General features: G+C 40.7%; 2 protein-coding genes across 2 annotated transcripts in view; one reads left to right on the top strand and one right to left on the bottom strand.

The window, feature by feature from the left end:
- The window catches only part of EEA1 (early endosome antigen 1), a 115,392-nt gene extending 111,672 nt beyond the window's left edge, over positions 1–3,720 (top strand). Inside the window, exon 29 of the mRNA XM_055336671.1 lies at positions 141–3,720. Coding sequence (XP_055192646.1) covers positions 141–263 — 123 coding nt within the window. The 3' untranslated portion in view covers positions 264–3,720. The remainder of the gene's footprint in view (positions 1–140) is intronic.
- Positions 3,721–6,100: 2,380 nt separating this feature from the next.
- Positions 6,101–22,338, bottom strand: part of PLEKHG7 (pleckstrin homology and RhoGEF domain containing G7) — a 60,500-nt gene continuing 44,262 nt past the window's right edge. The window contains 15 exon segments of the mRNA XM_055336456.1: positions 6,101–6,722; positions 6,724–6,760; positions 7,726–7,821; positions 11,592–11,645; positions 11,648–11,729; positions 13,936–13,951; positions 13,953–14,010; positions 18,143–18,206; positions 18,208–18,250; positions 18,760–18,793; positions 18,796–18,839; positions 18,841–18,862; positions 20,843–20,908; positions 20,911–20,967; positions 20,970–21,003. Of these exon segments, the coding sequence (XP_055192431.1) occupies positions 6,653–6,722; positions 6,724–6,760; positions 7,726–7,821; positions 11,592–11,645; positions 11,648–11,729; positions 13,936–13,951; positions 13,953–14,010; positions 18,143–18,206; positions 18,208–18,250; positions 18,760–18,793; positions 18,796–18,839; positions 18,841–18,862; positions 20,843–20,908; positions 20,911–20,967; positions 20,970–21,003 (777 nt within the window). The 3' untranslated portion in view covers positions 6,101–6,652.

Consider the following 22,338-nt stretch of genomic DNA (forward strand, 5'->3'; position numbering starts at 1 on the left):
AAATATTATATTATTAAATAAGACACTAATCACTTGAAAGTTAATATGCCTTCACAATGCAGTCTGCAGTATTCTTGTAGTCTCATAATGCTTTTGGTATAGTCATATGCTTGAAATTGTTTAATTTTTGTCATTTACAGCATCACTGCAGACAGTGTGGAAATATCTTCTGTGCTGAGTGTTCAGCCAAAAATGCCTTAACTCCTTCTTCCAAGAAGCCTGTTCGTGTCTGTGATGCATGTTTCAATGACTTGCAAGGATAATGGGTTATCACAATGTCAGAGTAGTATTACACTAACATTAGATTTTTAATAAATGCACTTAATAGAGGTCTTGGACTACTATTTGATTTGGACAGTGGTTGCAATATTAGACCAAATTAGAATTCATATATTTTGGAATGTTATCAAGTAAAAACTCTTCTATTTTTGTGAGACTTGGGCTCATCTTTCATCACTTTTTTCCATTTTAACCCCTGGAACAGCTTTCATGCCAAGTTTAGAATTAGCCAATGAAATGTAAATAAACTTTGGACAGAAAATAGCAATGTATTTTTTTAAATATAATTTCATTGTTCACAAATGACATGAATACACTTCCTTAGCTTACTTCTTTCTCCCAAATTTCGTGTACAAAAATGTACATGGGCGATATTATCACATCATATATGTTGCACAATAGCACATTAATTATATTAAATAATCTTTGTGAAGTCATGCACAGAACTATAAAGCTGTTTTTCTTATATATAGATCCATAGCTCAATTGCATTGTTACGTTATAAATTTACCACTCAAGTGTTCTAAATGCAGTTTATGTTGAAATATATATTAACCATGAATTCGAACATGGTTTTTGTTTTAACAATATTTATTAAATTCTCTTGGGTAGAATTTCTGGAAACCTCTGTAAAATCAGTTTGCTTACTTTATGGTTATCCTGGGATTGTATTTTAAAGATTAGGGTTAATTTTTCTTTTTATTTGTCTTATTTCTATCTCATTTTTAAACTCTCATATTCTCAATGAAGAATTCTATAAAACTTCTCACCCTCACCCCAGTTGGAGGATGAATAATAGAAATTGTATAATGGTTCTATTCTCAGTTTCTTTTAAGTGGGAAAAACTTCCATTTTAATTTGAGATTAGCCTCATACTGTCTCTCCTGCCTCTTTGGGAATCTGAGTTTGCTTTTTTAATGGATCTATTTTTTTCCCTTTATTTGGTTTAACCTTTCCAAGCATAGCTCAGCTTCACTATTTATAATTTTGCATCTTAAAGCCAATAATTGATACTGCTTTAGTCTTATCTGTGAAAACAAATACAAATGGTAAGGAGACATTAAATATTCTACTTTACATTTTTTTCTTACCTAACAGGGAAACATTTTTGAAAGTCGTGAACTTTAAATTTAAAATGATTCTGAATTTGGGGTTCCATACCAGCTGGTAAATCTTTTTACTTCCCAAAAATATTGCTGTGAAATTATCTCAAAGTAACAGGTGGAGAATAGAATATCACCAAAAACAAATGTATTTGGGAATCCCAAAGTTATAATCAGAACTGAAAATGGCTAATTAAGGGTAATTAAAAGCTAGCTTATTTGTATCCTGAAAAATGAAATTGAACTTTAATTTATCATGATCTTATTAATTTGGCAAATTGGAAAACATCTGTAGAGGTCATTAATATTGGTTTATTCTTTCTAGAGAAAAAATGTGAAGTTATCCATTTGTGCACAGTAATCATTTAGTAATAATAGCGGGGAAGGATGGGAGTTAATATTTCATTTGCAATAGTTTATAATATACACTTGCTTTCAGATATCATGGTGAAATAAAGTTGTGTTTATGCTTTATCTGTAACATCTGTGAACTAAAAGAGATTGCCATATATTCATTTAATTATTTTAAAAAAATTGATTTAAGTAAATCCTGTTGTCAGTAGCTATTAAGGACCCTGATTGAGTCCCTAGATTTGGATAAACAAATATCCTTGAGCTTATTTAAAGAGGAAATACAATGATTTTTTTTATTAAAAATAATAGTTGGATAATATAAATTGAGCTAAAATTATTTATGCATTTTTATATACTTATAAATCCTTTCAATAGTATTAATTCTACACTTTAACACATAAGAAACTTAATATGAAACTTAGAAACTTTCTGTGTTGGAAAAATAGATATAGCACTGTTTTTTTTTTTAAGATCATACAAATTCATGAGAATTCTAGATTCAAATATTTGTTTACTTCATCTCCTAATTGGGTGCACTGAAGGAGTTTTCCCTGTCTTGTCCCCCACCCGCATATTCACAAAAAAATTGTGGGGAGGACAACAAATAAAACCATATGCATTTGATTGGCTAAATGAAAATTAGATCTCATTTTATAGATCCTGAATAATTTACCATTGGCTACTATACTAATAATATTAGAAATAAAACTTTTTTTGCATATTAACTCTGAATTTAAAGTGTTTTGGAAACAGAATTTTCTTTTTCTTTTAATAAAAAGTCATCCTCTGAGTTCTTATTGGCTCTATATTTTAGATGTTTGCTGGTACTATTTGTCAGTGAGTTAGAGCTGGCATATCTGAGCTTTTGGCTCTAAACGCAAAGTCTGTTGGCATCACACGTTAGTAAATTCCAAACCCGAGCACAGAAATGTGAATTAAAGTCAAGTTTTGCTGGGTTAGTGTACAATAAACTATACCTATAGTTTTCCTTTAATAGGAAGAAGACAAAAATGCTGGTATAGAATTAGTTCATTTTGAAGAAAAAAGAGGGAAACAAACACAAAGACCTCAATGCAGTGTACAAATAACATTTTGTTCAACTACCTCTTAATGTGGAATTAGCTAGTGTAATAGTTTCCTCACAGTAATGTCACATAGTAACTGCCAAATTTGTTAGTTTCCCATCTCTCTTAGAAAGGCTTTAAGATTATTTTATAGTTTTGAGAACTTTGAAGCCACTTTTTTTTAACTTTGCATTTGCATAAAAATGTTTAGCTTTTAAGTGGAGAGCAAATTATGATCATATATTTTGATATTCATGAGCTATTTGACTATAGCAATTTTTTTTAATGCACTTTGGCTATAAAACCATGGATGATTTGATCCATAAGATTTAAATGTGCCATCAATTTAGTATTCCTAGACATGAGCTTGATGAATGGTATTCTGTAATTATAATGTGCCACACATTATCGTGTTTTAATTGCCCTTTGCCTGAATTTTAATGATCAATTTGTTATTGTTGCAGATGTGAATATTGTGCATAAACTTACTAAATTTATGTAAAATTGTATAAAATAGAATTGGAAATAGGTTCTTTCTGTGTAGAAGTAATGAATTTATTGTAACATGATGCAGTTATGTATATGACATTCTGTACTTCCTTGAACTGGATCATATATTCATAGTTTCTATAGAAACTTTTGCATGAATATTTTTTCATTTAGGTTTTGAACTCATTATTTGTATTGTGTTTACTACTTGTGATCATGTAGTTGTGCCTTATTTTGTGAGAGAATTTAGCTCAGTAAATACAGTAATTTCTAAACTCAGTGAGTGGAAGGTTTATTGATTATAAATGTAACTGATAAATTACACAACAGCATTTAAAACTGTATAAAGAACAATGGAAGGATCCTTATTGAATTGTTGCTTTTTTTTAATTTGTTAAAGATGATATTAAAAAACATTTCTTTCTAGTAGATGTATTCTGTGACTATAAATTATTTTGTCTATTTAAAAAAGAGTATAAAACAGCAACCATTTTGTATTTATTTACAGAATGTTAGAACTTTGCCCTTGGATTGTAGAGAGTGGGTAAGCTTTGATGTTCAACTTAGAATAGTAAGTTCATAATTTCAAGAGAAATTACTAAAGCCATTTTACTTAAGACATTCATTCCCTTTCCATTCATTATTGTGGAAAATTAACAACTACAAAGAAACATTACACAATATCAAAGTAATTCCGTCTTTCATTGTTTATCTAAGTTTAGTACCCAGGTAACCATTTAAAGATACACATCTGAAGGCTCAGGATGCCATCATTCTGTATTGTGTTTTTCCCAGGAACCAAAGTTCTGGAAGTGTTCTTTCATTTTACTCGAATGTGCTTGCCTCTGAAGAGTTTAATGTGTATATCTTTAAGAACTTACTAGATTAAAAAAAAAAGAATTTACTAGATTATATATTAGATATGTTATTTTGTGAGCTTTATAGAATTCCAGTTTACATATATAGCAGATTCTTTATAAAATTTTATTGTGGTAAGAATACCTAACATGAGAGCTACCTTCTTTGACAGCTTTTTAGTTGTATAGTACAGCAGACCTTTAGAGCTTTCTCATGTCACTTCACTGAAACTGTATGCCATTGATTGGTAAATCCCCTTTTCCTCGTCTCTTGGAAACCACTGTCTGCTCTGATTCTATGAATCTGACTACTTTGGATACCTCATGTCAGTAGAGTCACACAGTATTTCTCTTTCTGTGACTGTCTTATTTCCCTTAGCATAATGCCCAAGTTTCTTCTGTATTGTTGAGTTGCAGAATTTCCTTCTTCTGAAGGCTGAAACAGTATTTCATTGTATGTATCTACCATATTTTCTTTATCTATTCATATTGATGGACATTAAGGTTTCTTCCACTTCTTGGCTATTGTGAATAGTGCTGTGATGAACACAGAAGTGCTAATATTTCTTTGTATATAGTGTATTCATAAGCTGTTTTATATCTTGATGCTTATTTACTCAGTCTTCTCTCCCTTGATTGAGATTTAAGGGTGAAAATAGCTATAAAAATATATATAAATATATGTTTATATATATAAATATATTTATATATATCTATATGTATGTATATACACACACACACACACACACACATATATACTTAGTGGACTCAGGGGACTTTAGGAAGGAATTCCAAGAGATTGCCTCATCCCTGTCCATTACCTTCCTCTTGTGTTGGCTTATATCTAAAAATTCCTGTAAGATGATTGTTGATTTTTTTTCTAAAATATGTATATTATTTTTTGGCCAGAAATTTCTTCCTAAATCTTCTTTGCATAAATCTATATTGTTTTCTCCTCATAATTGCTGTCAGTCTTATCTGGGTTCCATCTCTAGGAACTCACTTGAAATCTAGTCCCTGTTCTTTGCCCTTTTTTACCCCTCATTTATTCTTAAACATTAATGTAGTTATTGCTTTCCAGATCTTCCTCCCCTTTCTTTTTTTTTAAGATTTTATTTATTTTTTCATGAGAGATGTAGAGAGAGAGAGAGAGGCAGAGACACAGGCAGAGGCAGAAGCAGGCTCCATGCAGGGAGCCTGACATGGGACTCAATCCTGGGTCTCCAGGATCATGCCCTGGGCTGAAGGCAGGCACTAAACCGCTGAGCCACCAGGGCTGCCCCCTCTTATTTCCACTTATTCTAATATCTGAGATTATTATACAGAGAGTGTGACACTCTCTTCTAGCAGTGCTTCACCCTTTATGCTGCACTCATCTGTACTGCCTGGTTTACGTGGTGAAATCTGTGTTTTCCTCAACTGTGCACGTGACTTCCTCAGGCATCATCCTCTCTTTTCCATCCTTTAACTTAAAGCCCAAATTGATAAATTTAATACTTCCACTTTGGAAATTGCAAAAGTTAGCATTCCTGAAGTTGAAATATGTGGATTTCTTTTTTATATAATCTGATTATATAAGAACTAGTTTTTTAAATGCAGTCAATAGTATATTGCACCATGACAATATAATTCAAGCTGCCTTTCTTCCTAAAAATACCAATGATGTTTCAAGTCCTTTCTGCCAAATAAACTTGATTATACTGTGCTAACACACATACACATACACACACACACACACACACACACACACCACTCAAAACCAGAAAGTAGTTTTATGACAAACTTCATCAATCTTCAAAAAATGAGGTTCAGAGAAGGATATCTTAACTATTTCTATGAAAAGCTCCCATGTAAAACTGCTATCTGATGAAACTGGCACAGATACTTTCTTTTTTTTTTTTTTTCCTTAAAATAAGGGAATTTAATCTCAGGGATTTCTGAGAGTATTATAAAATATACCTGAGATGAGGAAACTGTTGGCAAATAGGAATTTTAAGACTATTAAATATAGACCTTATTGATTGCTTAATTTGTTAGGAGAGCAAAGTATACATCAGAATTATTATTGCATGTGAGGACTCCAAAGCAGTAAGACTGATGTACAAACCGTGTAGGAAATTAAGTTTCGTTCTTGACATAGACAAAGTGAGATGCTAGAGTCCATACCGAGCACAAGCAGTGGGCATTGCTTTCCTCCTGACGCTCCATTCAGCTGATCTTTCACCCTTTACAAATTTTAAATAGCACCATGCTTCCCTCAAGTCCTACTAAAACATTATTAGGTAGTCTAGGTATCAGTATATGCCTGCCAAAAAATTCCTCATAGTTCACATTTGTTGCAGTCATTATTCCTCTATACTGAGGATTTTCCTGGCTCAAATTCTCAAATTCTGGAACTCTTTTAAGATGCACAATTCCTTCTAACCCATCACTAAGTGTTACAAAAGTTTGAAAGAGTGTCTTAATCCCTAATATCTAAAAAGGGTGCACCACTTGTTTTAGATCCTTATATTTCAGAGGATTCTGCAGGCAATGTAAATAAAGATAGATTCTTGGTATCCTGATTATTGATGAAACGAGATTGCTGCTGTTATTTGTGCCATCCATGTTTTCTGTTAAAATATATGAATTTTTCACATATTTGGACTAATATTTACCTTTGTGTTTACTGATTTACTCTTTAAAACTGAAGACTAAGGAACATTTGCATATTTCCCATTTTCTTTCTTAAATCTAATATATCATAAATATCTCTAATCATCTATGAAAATGCAAATGGATTAAATGAGTATGGTATAGTAGTTGGAAAAACAGTTATGAGTAATCAAGGAACCGTAATAGTCAATGATGACTAATTAGAAAAATGAGCGCCGAGAATATAGATAAGTTTGAAAGTTGAATTTCTTGAATTTCCATTTTGTATGGAAATAGTTCTTAACAAGTGGCGTAACTTGAAAAACAGACCAAGGGAGGTGACCCAGGAAATTGAGTTATTAAGAGTAATGCAATACTGCATTAATTGTCTGGCCATGTTGTTGCTATGATGAAAACCTTCCTGGGGAAAGACAAAAATGGAAACGTCTGAGATAGAGATATCAGAGTCAGACAGCTGCTTTCTGTATCCCCTCCATAGCTGTATCAACATTGGCATATTTTCAAAGGTAGGTCACTATGGCAGGGGCCCCTCATATAAGCTGACATCACATTGTTTGTGTACCGGGACTTTGGAAATTGATTGCAACCTTCAAAGCCAATCATGCAGCGTAAAAGCAGTTCTTTCCCCATTGTTCTATTTAAGCTGCAGAATTTAGAAGCAGCACTTGAACCTCTAGTCCAGGAGAACATGATGATGGCTGTGTCAACTATGCGAGTGTAAGGAAACAGTTAACTCCTGAAATGTCTTTGCATGATATGGACTAGATGTCCACATCCTTTGCCTCTTACCGTCTGCCCTTCCCAAGAGCTGGTGAAGGAAATACACAAGATTTCCCATTTAATATTATTTAAAAGGCCTGGAGTGAGATTTTTTTCCTTATGTCAAATCTGAAGAATCAAACTCTATAAAATAAATAGAACCTTTGATGTTTTCCATTTGGGCTTGTAATAAGAGTGCTGCTATCCACTGCTGATGTCTGTTTTCACGTTGTGCAAGGCAAGAATTTCTCAGCCCAAGTGCTAGAAAAAGATCACAAAGACAAATCATTTAATATGAAATCCAACCGTTCCTCAGTGTAAGAACCTGGAGTATTTGTTTTTAATGAATGTGGTGGGTTTATATAGATTACAAAAAAAAAAAAAAAATCCGAGGCTGAAACTTCACTACCTATATCCAAATAGAGCTCATTTAAATATGAAAACCCTTCCTTCCTTAGCTGAAGACTAGTGGGGCTTTATGAAATGCAATTATGGCTTACCTTGTGGAAAATGGGCACTTTCAAGAAGAAATTTAGCATGTTAGGGGGATAGTGTGTGTGTAAAATATAGACAATAAAAATATGGAAAAGTATGTAGCTGTTGTTTCTTGGATTTCCACCACTCCTTTTTAAAATGTTACTTTTGTATTTAAAGTGAAATCACAGCAAAACAAGGGTTATAAACAAGTTAAGATGTAGCAAAAATACCAAATCTGAGGGCGTCAAAACAGGCCAAAAAATTGACTCAAAATTCAGCCTTCCCAAACTATGTGAAATGTGAAACAAACAAAAAGAAGTGTTGGTGTGGTTTCTGCTCTTGCAAAAGAAGCAGTCTATTGGGTCATTTCCTAGCTGGTCTCTTAGAGAAATGACAGGAGATACTGGGAAAAGCACCCCCCCCCCCCCCGCTTGTTTTGTTCTGTTTTTTTTTTTTTTTTTTTTTTTTTTTGGTAGCAGGAGCTTTTTAAAATGAAAGCTTCTTCCTTGAATTATTAATACAACACGGCGATTCTGCAGCCTATACAGTTAGTTTAGGTGTAGGAACAAACAGAAAACCAAGCCAGGCTGGTCCTCGGGTCACATCAAGTAGCCCTCAGGGGTGGAGGAGGTGGCACCAGCCTTTATTCCAGCTGAGCCTTAAGCCGGTGCTCGTTCGCTGTCATTATTTGTATTCGATGAAACGTCTGGGTCTAACTGAGACTCCCTGCCAGTGGGCTGGGACACATTTCAGTATCAAAGCGAATGTAAGACTTTTATTTTCTTAATGCAAGAACTAGTCTAGTATCACAGGTACCACTCAGTGGTCTAAGCCTCCTAATTCCTAAATTCTAACACAACAAACTCTCTTAAGGTCATGAAATTCTGTCCAGCTTCTCTGAGGTTGAGAGGGCTATTAAAATGACTTTCTGGAAAAAAGATCTGACTGCCTTTGTTTTACTCCCTGATTTTCCTCTTTATAAATTCCTCGTAGCAAGTGAGGCTTTACAGATCAAGTTGTTGTTCTTGGCTGGATTTGGAGTCCATTTGCCTCAAAAACTGCAACTGTAGTTCCCAATTATTCAAGGCATCCCTCGTCTGTTTGATTTGTAATATGGGCACAGGGGACTTTGTAAGCATAGGGAACCAGTCCAGCTAGGCCTGTAAAATAAAATGAGAGGAAATATGCGGTCAAGAATTGCCCCTTTTCTTGCCTGACATTCTAATATAATAATAATAATTATAATAACTGACACCATTTATTAAGCCCTTACTGTGTACTGGGCACTGGGCCGTATTTTCCTCCTTTTTGTGTCATTTAAGCCACACACCAACCGAATAGGCCCTCTAGTTCCTACTTAGGAACCAGGAAACTGATTTAGTTTTTTTTTTTTTTTAATTTTTATTTATTTATGATAGTCACAGAGAGAGAGAGAGGCAGAGACACAGGCAGAGGGAGAAGCAGGCTCCATGCACCGGGAGCCTGATGTGGGATTCGATCCCGGGTCTCCAGGATCGCGCCCTGGGCCAAAGGCAGGCGCCAAACTGCTGCGCCACCCAGGGATCCCCCTGATTTAGTTTTTCCAAGCTCATCCGGCTTGTAAAGGACATGGCCAGGATTTGAAACTGGGTTGTCAATCACTCCGAAGCACCATCTCTTCTTTTTTTACCCCTTATTCTTTCTCACTCTGCTGCTAGTTTGCTTCATGCACTACGTGTCTCAGCAGTTGAAATAATAGATGAGAGGAATGGGGAAAATATATATATATAATGAGATGGTAGTAACATCAGAAAATAAAATGGTGGACATATAGCTTTAAAAAAAGATTGTTTTCATTATTTTTTTTTTCAAAAAAAAAATGCATCTCCCAAGGTAACCCGTGATATGGGATAACCTGAGCCCTCACCCTAAGCCGCCACCCCTGCCCCCCAGGGTTCTGACGGCTTCCTCCCCTCAAGTCCCTGTATCATCATCATTTTTTTAAAAAAAAGATTTCATTCATTTATTCATGAGAGACATAGACAGAGAGAGAGGCAGAGACACAGGCAGAGGGAGAAGCAGGCTCCTTGCGGGGAGCCCGACGTGGGACTCGATCCCAGGTCTCCAGGATCAGGCCGTGGGCCGAAGGCGGCGCTAAACCGCTGCGCCCCCGGGGCCCCCGGGCCCCCTACCATCTTCTAGCTGAGGCCCCTGTAGTGCGAGGAAAGATTCGCGCCCCGGGGTCGCCTCTGCCAGTGACGCTTCCCCGCACGGACAAGGGCCTCGGAGCGCCTCGCCCGTCCGAGTCTGCGTCTGCGTCTGCGTCCGCGTCCGCGTCCGCGCTGCTCTGCCCAGCACCAGCCCCGCGGGGAGGAGGATCCCTCCCCGGCAGAGGCTCCGCGCCCCTGGGGCGCCCCTGGGACGCCCCTTTCAGGCCTTCTCTGGAATCGCCCTCTGCTCTGCCGGCCGCACGCGCTGCTCCCGCCAATGCAGACGTGAGACGTGAGGCCTCTGGGCCCGACCCCCACGCCCTTCAGCGAATCTTCCTGGAAGTGGGAAGCAGGGAGGGCGGAAGGCCCGTGTCCCGACGCAGGCGCCCCCGGGGGCCCTGGTCTGCGCGGCAGGCGCCTCCCTTCGCGAGTTTGCACCTGCGCTGGCCGCGGTCGCCTCGGCGGTGCCCTGGCCGCTCCGGGCGCTCCGAGCGGCGCGGGGTCGCGGCCGGCCAGGGCGCCCTGGGTCCTCTCGCGCCCGCACCTCTCCCAGGCCCGTTCCCCGGCGGGAGGAGCCGCTGCTTCCTTCCGAACCCAGGCCGGGACCCAGCGCTCAGGAGCTGGGGTGTCTTGGAGTCTCCGGAGTCTCGGGGCTCTCACGACAGGACTTACTCTTGAGTTCTGATCGTTTGGAGGGCTCCCCCCCCCACAAGGCCTGCTCCTGGCTTGTCTCTGTAGCTCCGGGGTGCCCACCGAGTGCCTGGCTGTCCGGGGGCGCTCAGGAAGGCTTGGGTGCGTGGGGATGACCCCGTGTCTCTGCCGTAGCCACATCCGTGTCCACGTGTCTGGGGCATCCGTGCATAGACTGGTTTCTGGCATGTTTCCTTCCACCGGGCTATTGCGGTATCTCAGGCTGGCACGGCACGCTGTGGGCCATCGGTGCTCTACCAACGGCGATAGCCCTGGCCACGGTACCATAATACTGGGCGGCAGTTGATCGAGTGCTTTGCAGGCCTCGTTTCATTTCCTTCTCCTGACCACCCACCGAGGTCCATATTCCTATTTTACCAAGAGACAAACCTGTGGCGGAGAAAATTCATGGTCACGCAGCTAGGGAGCGGCAGAGCTGGATTATCCACGCATTGGAAACCAAGCCCGACTTTCTCCAGAACTAATCCATAGACTGAGTGACAGCCACCTAGGAACTCAGCATTGCATTTTATGAAGATTTAAATTGGATTCATGTCTTATTACCCCCAAAAAGGACCCTACAAAACTCTGTGATGGTAAACAGAGAAGCTGGATGATACAAAACAAAACAAAAACAAAAACAAAAAAAACAAAACAAAAAACAAAAACAAAAACCTGACATGGGGAGTAGATCAATACTTTTGTCCTCTAATCTGTCTAGTGAGATGGGCATGAACCACCCTCTTTTATTACTGTTTGCAGCTCAGGAGTAAGCAAAGGACACAGCAAACCAGTGTCGGAGCCTCCACGTTTCTGAAAGTAAAGAAGAAAATAGTGCAATAAGTCGAAAGTAACTACTGATGCACATACCTAAAGTGCATCCTTAACCAAATCAGTTTTTAGAAATAAGTGCTTGAACTCCAGCTATTTTTTTTCTGGATCTTGGAAAGCATTTCCGTCCAATACCTAGCGATTTAAAGCTTTAACATACATAGTGTTCCCGATCCCCAAGTTTCATTGTCTGAATAAATAATGAGTGATGCTCACAACTGGGAAACATTGAAGTCTCCATTGCATCATTGGGAAGATTTTCATTTCCAGTATCTCTCCCTTGTACTCTGTTGGTTGAGTCAGAAAGGGGAGCCTCCTTTTGGCCAACTCTATCCATGGAATCTAACACTAAACTCTAAGTAGATTCCATGCCTATGGTTTGTAAATAATTGAATGACTTAAGGTGCTGAATATAAGATGCTCAATTGAGAAAAAAAGAGTGTCAAAGATTGTGATTTGCATGACATATAATGTGCATCAAATAGCAAAGAGGAAACAAAATAGAGGAATTTAAAACATAACATTCCTTTTCTTTTTTTTTTTAAGATTTTATGTATTTATTCATGAAAGACACAGAGAGAGGCAGAGACAGGCAGAGAGAGAAGTAGGCTCCCTGCAGGGAGCCCGATGTGGGACTCGATCCCAGGACCCCAGGATCACGCCCTGAGCAGAAGGAGGACGCTCGACCTCTGAGCCAACCAGGCATCCCAACATTCCTTATTTTGGAATCCAGTTGTGAAGCATGAAACCAACATATCTTATTATATGGTTACTATGGGCTGCCAGTAATTCTCATGCTCTGATCTGTGCCACTATTTGAAGTGGAGGCAAGCTGTGTTGGCCTCATGGTTTTTGAAGGGGATGACGATTTCTCAGAGCTTGACTTATTCACACACACTAGTCTGGGTAGTTTAAAACACAAGAAGGCCATCCAGCTCTCAAAACTGTGACTCCTAATTTCCTGCAGCACCCAGTTCCTTCCCCATCACCGATCAGCTATTCACAGATGGATTAATGGGTATCTATTTTACTACGTAAAGATCCCTAAATTATTTAGCTCACCTAGCCAACATGCCATCTAGAAGCTCTGGTTCTTAAAAGATGTAAAATAGCTCATGATCTTACCTCTGTGTAAGGCTGAGTCATTTGGTAAAGAAGTGGGATGAACCAACAGTAGGCCCCTGAGGGCCTATGACACACTGCAGCCCCTCCTCCCTGCTCTGAGGGGCAGATGCCCGAGAGCCTTGGGGGAGTCCCCACTCCTGCGGCCACTCACACATGTCATTCGGGGAGCACCCTATGAAGGGGGACATTAAGCAGAAAGCCTTGAGTGGACCGCAAGACCCCACGGCCTCATGCATGGTAACAGCCACCATAACGGTAACCACTGATACTCCAGTCATGGAAGAAATGCCCGTTCTCAGGAGAGATTTTGTGGCGTTAGCCCCCAGTTGACTCATTCTGCGATGCCAGCTATACCTCAGTTGGCTTCTGCAGGTCTTACCTACAGGTAGACACTGAGAGCCCAGGGCTCCCCGGTCATCATCTCTCAGGGACTGTGTGCACTTTCAAATCAAAATGAGGGTGAAGATCACCTCAGCCCAAGACAAGAGAAAGTTTAGAGATTTAGAGACCCCCCTCAACCCCCGCCCACAGCTCCACTCACTGGCTGCTTTTGCTCTGGTGGACAATCTGGAAGGCAGTGTAGCTCATCACGATACCAACAACACGGCCGTGGATGGTAGACAAAGGCCAATATGGGCAAAAGGAGTTTGGCTTCACTTACTTAGGCAGGTCAGGCAAAAAGTCTAGGCTTCTGGGACTTATTTCACAAGTATACAGCTGGAGTCTTTCTAAGAATGTATTTCTATTTCTTTTATTTTTTATTATTTATTTATTTATTTATTTAAAAGATTTTATTTATTCATGAGAGGCAGAGACATAGGCAGAAGCAGAAGCAGGCTCCATGAAGGGAGCTCGATGTGGGACTCGATCCCTTGGACCCCAGGATCATGACTTGAGCCAAAGGCAGATGCTCAACCGCTAAGCCACCCAGGTGTCCCCCTCTATTTCTTTTAGAGGGTGAAACCTATGTGATGTAGAACAATCTTTAAATTTTTAACACAGCCTATTTAGGAATATCTCTAACCTTATTTAGCAGACTTATTTAGAAATAACAGCATTTTACCTTTTTGTGGCACTTTTATAACTAAGAGGAAATTGTCGGAGAGAAACAGATAAACATCTAGGAATCTTGTGCTTCCTGAGGGGGACAAAAAAAGGCAAAATTGGGGCTGGCAATAGTAAGCAGAAAGTTTTTTTTTGTTGTTGTTGTTTTTTTTTCAGTCAAAGAATCCCCTAGAAAACAAGACAGAGTGGGTATCAGGGCACACCAGGCTTATACCTCTGGAAGCTCTAATCATGCGGATCAGAAAACTGCATTACTGTTGCATTGATTTCTGCCGAAAGCAGAGATTTGATGTGAGCCCAGGCTTCCAACTTTAAAGACATTATACTTGTGATGCATTCCATGTGGATCTAAGATAATGCGGATGGTATTTGCGGTGGTTCCAGCTAAGCCTAGGCCACATCTATCGACTAATGGAACTTGCAGTATTTTGGCCTTTTGACTCATCCGGGCGGTCATTGGCAAAGGTACACATGACTAGAAAAAAAGAAAAGGCATTTTGTTATTGCTGTGAACGGAATTGTGCCTCCCGCCGCCCAAACTCTTGTGTTGAAACCCTGACCTTCACTGTGGCTATATTGGGAATAAGTAAGGAAGATTAAATATGAGTGGAGCCCTGATCCAATAGGATTAGAGCCATCGAAAGAGGATACACAAGAAAGGCCTCTCTCCCTGCCGCATGGGGCCACTGAGAAGGAGGCCGTCTGCAAGCTGAGAAGAGAGCCCTCACCACAAACCTAACCAGCTGGCGACCTGATCATGGACTTCCAGCCTCCAGAATTGAGAGGAATAACGTCCTGTCCTTTACGTGGCCTCATCTGTGGTATTTTGTTATGACAGCCGTCGCTGATTAAGACAGTCATGGGGCAGCCTGGGTGGCTCAGCGGTTTAGCATCACCTTCAGCCAAGGGCCTGATCCTGGGGACCCAGGATCAAGTCCCGCATCGGCCTCCCTGCATGGAGCCTGCTTTTCTCTCTACCTGTGTCCCTGCCTCTCTCTCTCTCTCTCTCTCTCTCTCTCTCTCTCTCTCTGTTTCTCATGAATAAATAAATAAAATTTTTTAAAAAAAGTCATTCCCAAGTTTCTGCAACGTGTCTGTACATGTTTAAATATTCGTTATGTAGCTTTAGATTTACAAACTTTTCTAATACCACTTTTTATAGTTACGTCAGGCAAGTGGGCTTTTGTACTTTTCCCCAAGAAGGGGATAGTAGTAGAAGAGAAATCGAGTATTAGAATGAGGATTAGCCTTCCCTAGTCTACTCGATTTCCCTGGAAATTAGAAATAGGAGTGGTTAAATGTAAATAATTTCAGAGGAAAAGGCAATCCATTCCGAGGTAGACATAACAGATGTTTAAAGAAACGATAAGAAAAATCAGTAAAATACTTAATATTATTCTAGAAGCTCTTTTTCTCTCACTCTTTTTTTTTTCTCTTTCTCATTTACTGTAAATCCCAGGAAACTGTGGGGTTAAGGTTAAGTCATAGATAAAATATTAAGGGTTCATTTCTATTTCCTCCCCTTTTGTCAGTTTAGAGGAAAGATTCCATACTTGCATGGAGAGACAGTGTACATTTTATTCAATCTTGAATTGTCCCTGAATATTTTTTTAAACTATTACTACTAGAAACTTTCATTTTCACAAATCAAGCTGCTGCAAGGACTGCTCACTGCTTGTCCCTCAAAAACCATTCACCCCCCCTTTGTAGTAGTGGAATTTCTGAGTTTCAGTGTGTACATGTCCACTTCCAATAAATACTACACCTCCCAGCTTCCCTTGTAGCTAAATATGGCCAAGCAACTAAATCTACAGATGGATATGCACAAAAGTGTGTAACTTCTGGGTCACATCCTTAAACAGCAGGGCTCTGATCTCCTGTCCCCTCTTCCCTCCCACCTGTTAGAATGTAGACTCACTGGTGACTCATGCTGGGCCGTACAGAAAAAGCCATTCCCCAGGGATGCAGAGCCAGCCTCCGACCCACACTCCATGCAAGCACCCCGAGCCCATGTGACGAGTGAATCCACATCTGACATGGCTATTCACTGAGAGATGGTCGTGAGCATGTTTATCCAGCTTCCACATGACTTCTCATCATGACTTCTCACCTACACTTGAATCCTAAAACTGACTCCCTGACCCACTTTCTTGTCTATCCTCAGTATTATTCAACCAACCTTTTAGGCACACGGATTAGAACACCTGAGGGTGTCTTCGACTCATTTCCTGTTGACTCTTTTTATCAATCATCAAGTCCTCCTGCCTTCACCTTTGAAATCTCTCTCACATTTACCTTATTCTATTTATGTGCATTTCTGACATTTTAGGATAGGCCAGTACACCTCACAGGGTTGACAGAGCAAGGGGCGAATCAAAGTCTCTGATAATGCCAAGTGGAGGCCAATTTTGTAGGGAAAGGCAGTCTTAGTGCAGAGTTGTTTTGCTTCCTTACTTTGATTTGGTTTTGTGCTGTGGTATAATTATTTTTGAAGTGGCGAATAATTAAAAAAATCAAAATTGTCATCTTTTCAAGTGGACGTGGGCAAGGCACGACTTACGGGGAAAGGAACAGTTGAGAAGCCCAGGCCCAGGCTCTTCTCACCTCACCCTGCTTCACTGAGGAGTTTCACTCACAAAGTAAAGGTCTCTCTACTTTGGTCTCCTTCTATGCGCCCTTTGGCGCTTTGCTTCTGGTTAACTCTTTCTTCATCAGCATTGGAAACCTATCATTCCTGTCCAAGAACTCAACAACTTCTTGTTGTTAGCAGTTTCCTGGCTGGGCCCCTCAACTTGGCTGCCAAGCCAGTTGCTGTGATTCTGGAAGCTTATCTATGCTGAGGCAGCCTGACGCGGGCCTGGTCCCCAGGTGTTTGATGTGCCAGGTGAACTTGAGCACGATTATAGCCTTAGATTCCTCGTCTATACCATGGGATTAAGTGTAACTTCTCTGCATAACTCACTGGAAGGAGAAAATGCATGAAGCAGCCCCTTGATGTAGAATGCTGGACACATGTCTACCCTTCCTGGTCAGCAGTTGCCAGGTGGCCACTGTGTCCCAACCTGACATCTAGGGCAAACCCTAAAATATCACAGGTTCTCAACAATGTGCATTCAATCAGGAGTTACCACCCAGCACCTCCTCCCTGGACGAAATACTGGAAATAGGCAACCCTGTGTCCCACGAGGCTTCACACGCAGCAGGGGGCCAGTCGAGGAGTTCGTGCAGAAGTGAGTAAATGAATGACTGCAAGTCTTATTTCAGTCTGGCAGCCCTTTCTGATCATGATGGCATTAACTGAGTGCCGACTCAGTGCCAGCCATGCTTTCCAGTACCTCTCCATCCGTTAGCTCATTGAATCCTCACAACAGAGGGAGGGGAGCACAGGGCGGCAGGGTTTCTGGAAGGGGCCGAGGGTCACAGAGGCAGAATGGGCACAGCCAGGAGGTGAGGCTGGCAGTCGGCCTCTGGGGCTCAGCCTCCACACCACCAGCTGCCAGGACCTACATCCTCAGGGGCTTCTCTGCCTCCAATCCTTTCCTCCGGCTCTGTTCTTTATCTGGGATGTCATCCCACCTATTCTTCCAGGGACTTCTAGCCTTCCTAAGGCCTCAGGCCCGCCTGCAGCCCCATGGACCACATGCAGCCTTGCTCAGGTACACCAGCTTCACAGACTCTTCACCCTTCTGAACTTGCACTGCAGGTCTGCTCGCTGCGGCAAAACTTCCCCACCTCAGGGACAGGGGTGTGCAGTGCTTCCTGTCCTCCAAGGGTACTTACCTAGCACAACCTGTAGCACAACATAACGGGGCCTGACCAGCACTGACAGGATGGTTGCCCTGCCTACCGGGGGAGTAAAACCAAGATGGCAGCAGATGCCACCCAGTGTTTGCCATGTTCCAGACCACCAGCTAAGCTCTTTTTGTCTATTATTTCATTTGATCAACAACCTGTGAGATAGACATGGCTATCTCATTGTACAGAGAGAAAGTGGAGAACCTGTGGCCTTCACAATGTGAAGTCGTTGATCATACCAGATCATACCAGGGGTGTGAGAGTCCCCAGGAGGCCCTGCTCCACAGCTTCCATGGCCTTGGCCATAGAGAGGCAAATACAATTCCTCCCACACTTCTGTTCACAATGACTGGACAAGCTACAAGGTAGCAAGCAAGGATGTTGAGTTGGTAAAGGAAGCAGTGGTTTACCTGCAGGAGTTAATTTTCCTGTGGAGAGAAAGTGTCTCTTGGTTGGTGACACGATGTTTTCTGCCACACATGTGTTCCTTAAAAATGTTTTTTAAACAAGGGAGAACAGCAGAGAGAGATTGTTGGTCATCGATGGAGAATATATCCCAGGAGCTGGGGCAATGCATTCTAGATAGTTAGAAGGGGGGCGACGCTCAGAAATGCTGGAAGGTGGACATGAGAATGGGACAGAATGGAAACTGCTTAGAAGGGCCACCCCGAGAATGGCTGGTAATGTCAGCCTCCCACATACAAGGTCACATGGATGAAAGCTTCACTTCTTGTTCATAAAACTCGATTTCTTATTCTAGTGGACAACTGGGGACTTTCTAAGACTCGTGTATTAATTTCTACTTAAATGACAAACTTCTAGAAAAGGACACAAGTCTTAATTGATCCTTTTTATACCTCTGGAATGAAAAGTGCTTTTTTTTAAAAAAAAAAAGATTTTATTTATTCATGAGAGACACGGAGAAGCAGAGACACAGGCAGAGGGAGAAGCAGACTCCATGTGGGGACCTGGATGTGGGACTTGATCCCAGGACTCCAGGATCATGCCCTGCCACCCAGGCATCCCAAAAAATCTTTTATCTCTATCCCAAAGATTAGATTATCTCTAATCTCCTGTAGAGGTTGACATTTTTGGAAATTGTCAAGCCTTCACCTTTCCTTCAAGATCCCCTGAAAAAACAAGACACAATCAATATAGTCTTAAATGCATGTGACATTACAGCACAAAATTTAACCAAGATCCATAGTAATCATTTAGAGAAGCTGACTGCCCCTGGAGACAAACCATATCTTAGGTTCATTTAACATATTGCTTGCTGTTTAAATGTCTTCAAAAAACTCACTAATTTGAAATCAGCCACTTGCAGAGAAAAACGAAGCTTAACTATTGTAATTCAGCAAGTTGGCAATGTATTGTGCATTTTTATTTCAATAATATGAATAAAGCCTTTGGTAGCTTTATCTTATTCCCTAAACCTTATAGCCTTTAATTAGAAGGGACAAAATCAGATGAACAAGGGCAAACATATCTTTTTTGTACTAATTATAAAACCTACATCCACTTCATGATAAGGAAAATTATTGCTTTTTGAGAAGAACTCATTTTACCTTCTGAGGATTTGTATTAATTTTCCAACATTTTAAAATAACATAAAAAAAAATAACATACTATGGGCACCTGAGGGGCTCAGTCGGTTAAGCACCTGTCTTCGGCTCAGGTTATGATCCCAGGGTCCTGGGATGGAGCCCCACACTGAGCTCCCTGCTCAGCGGGGAGTCTGCTTTTCCCTCTGCCCCTGCTCCTGCTCTCTCTTACTCACTCTCTCTCTCAAATAAATAAATAAATAAAATCTTTTAAAAAATTACAAAACATATTACTATTGAAGTTTTGAAATAATTTTTGGAAATATGAAAAAAAATCATAGATCCATAGAATCACATGGTGGGTGGAATTCTAGAGAATTCGTCATCTTTAAAGTCATAGACTTACAGGAAGCTCACAGGAATCTCTTCCCTCAATGACAAGGACCCATATTTTATTGAGAAATCTCCAGAAGAGAGGCTGTTGTCTTCCTCACTAACCTATCAAAATGGGTAATAATCTCCAAAATGACTTCAAAAGTTTTTTTTTTTTAAATCTGTCTTTAACTGAGTTTTTGTCTTGTTCATCAAGAAGCTCAATTCTAGTTCCTTGGGTCATTTTAGAATTTGAACAGAAAAATCTAAAAAGAAAAGAAGCTCCCAACTGAATGGCTATTTTACTTCAGAACTTGTAAAAAAAAATTTTTTTTGTTTCTGTAGAGCTGATAATCGTCAATTTGAGTTGTTCCTTTTGGATGCTTCCCAGGAAATCTTGGTTTATGGGCATGTGTCATGGATTTCTTTATTTGAATTTAATTATACAAAGATCCACAAATTAACTTAAGTCATCGTTGGAACTAGGGGTGGTGGAAGGGGAGGAGGGCGGGGGGTGGGGGTGAATGGGTGACGGGCACTGAGGGGGACACTTGACGGGATGAACACTGGGTGTTATTCTGTATGTTGGTAAATTGAACACCAATAAAAATTAATTTATTAAAAAAAAAGAAAGAAAAAGAAAAAAAAAGTCATCGTTGGGCTTGCTTAGTTCCTATTCTCAAATTTTAGTTCTTTCTTGAGACTGCAATTAGCATAATGTTATTGGCCCTGGAGTTCAGTGACCAAAAAAAAAAAAAAAAAATATATATATATATATATATATATATATATATATATATATATATAAATAAAATGAATGTAATTTATCCTCCAGAAAGGCTCCCTGTGGTGTTTACCCCCATTTACTTTGTGTGTGGGTTCAGTATGGATGTTAAAAACAAAGTGCCTTCAGTCATCTGGGAAGTAGGTCTTTTCCTGCCTGAACTCACTTCTGAAGGCCTTGGAGACAGACTCACATTCTCCACAAGCTTGGTGTTCTCATAGAGGCTGCCAGGGTGTGCCTGGAGCCCATTGTTTTGTGTGTCAAATCCATGTTTCTGAGAGCCATGACCTCAAGTTAATGGAATTAGCTTCTAGGATGGAAGCGCTCCTGGTTCACAGCAGCCACAGAGCCCTCTATCTCTTTGAGTAAGCTCACTCGGGAGCTCTGGGGCACCTGTCTCAAGGACTTACTGATGGACTTCTCCACCTTTTCCTTGATGGCATTGATCACGATTTCCTCTGTAGAGTTCCTACTGCAATAACAGAGGGTAGGTACCACGTCAGCCTGTGAAGTGCAGCCACCAGCAGCTCAGCCAGTGAAGCCGGCTGCACTGTTCTGTTTGCTCTCACCGCTGTGGAAGACAAAAGCAGATATATTAGAATATCACTTCTCCTATCAAGGCACCAAGAAGCCTGGATGCAAGAAACTCTTAGGGACCTTATTCAGGAATGACATGATATACCTGTGAGCTTGGTGGGCAAGTTTATAAGCCTGTGGCCTAGACTTTGGTTTTGAAAACTCCATCTTAAACTGTCATTAGCAAACATCTATCTACAGGTGCCAAATTCAAGGTTGAAAATGGGGTCCTTAAACATGGTTAAGTATTATTGTGGGACTGACATTGTTATTTGCCAATGAAAGAAATGAAAGAATCCTTGTTCAGATGTCTTGCCTTCCCAGTAATGATGGTGAAGGCAGCCGCCATCAGCACTCCACCAAGCAGGGAAATGTATCAAGATTTTGATACACAGGAAATACTTGAAATCTGTTAAATGTCCTAGAGTATGTGTGTTCCCGTTAGGGGCAGTGATAAGATGTATCAATATACGTGCTCCAGCTTTGTTTACCCTTCTCACTTAAGACTTTAGTCTCACCCATTGGCTTCTTCCCTCTCCCTGGCCCTTGGGGGAGACTTCTAGTTTCACCAGCTCTGTTCCCATGCTCATTGTGATGCATAGTTAGGAGAACTGAGAATGAACACTGGAGGGTAGATGGGAAAGGAAGGGATTTTGCTAGTTGGGACAGTTCCTTGAGTTTCTTTTGTTGCTGAGAATCAGGGTAAGAAAGGGAAAAGGAAAACACAAGTCCAAGAGGTTAAATTGATCTACCTGATACAGAGCAGCAAGGAATGGGGAGAGGCAAAGACAAGACAATTTTCAATAGAGAGAGCTTGGATCAAGAGGCAGTTGCAGGGTGTGTGAGCACTGGGGAGACAGAGAGACAGTACTCTTAGTGAGTACTGCCATGGCTCATGCACTGGATTTCCATAAAAGGTATTTGAGAAACACAAGCAAACATGAGAATAGCTCTTCCATTTGTTTCATCTACTGGACTGTTTCTTTGAACGTGACACTGTCTTGAACGGAGGGGCCCTGGCTTTTTGGTGACACATGATGCATGGAGCCAAATTTCTGGCTACTATGCACCTAGGTGCCATCAAGGACATGTGTTCTCTTCCTCTTCCCTTCTCCCACCCACTCACGCCTGTGTTGAGCTGTAAAAGGGTCCTACCCTTAACTAAATGTTTTCCTGCCCCAGGCTATTGCCTGTTTTCCACTTTCCAGTTAAGTCCTTTGTCTCATGACCCTGGCATTTCAGGGCCAGTCTCTGGAGGGCCCAAGGCATACTGTAGAGGCTCCTCTCGCTTCCCCAAAGATAGCTGCACCCATCTTTCTGCCCAGATGTC

The sequence above is a fragment of the Nyctereutes procyonoides genome, unplaced genomic scaffold, assembly GCF_905146905.1.
Source record: "Nyctereutes procyonoides isolate TBG_1078 unplaced genomic scaffold, NYPRO_anot_genome, whole genome shotgun sequence".
NCBI classification, from domain to species: Eukaryota; Metazoa; Chordata; class Mammalia; order Carnivora; family Canidae; genus Nyctereutes; species Nyctereutes procyonoides.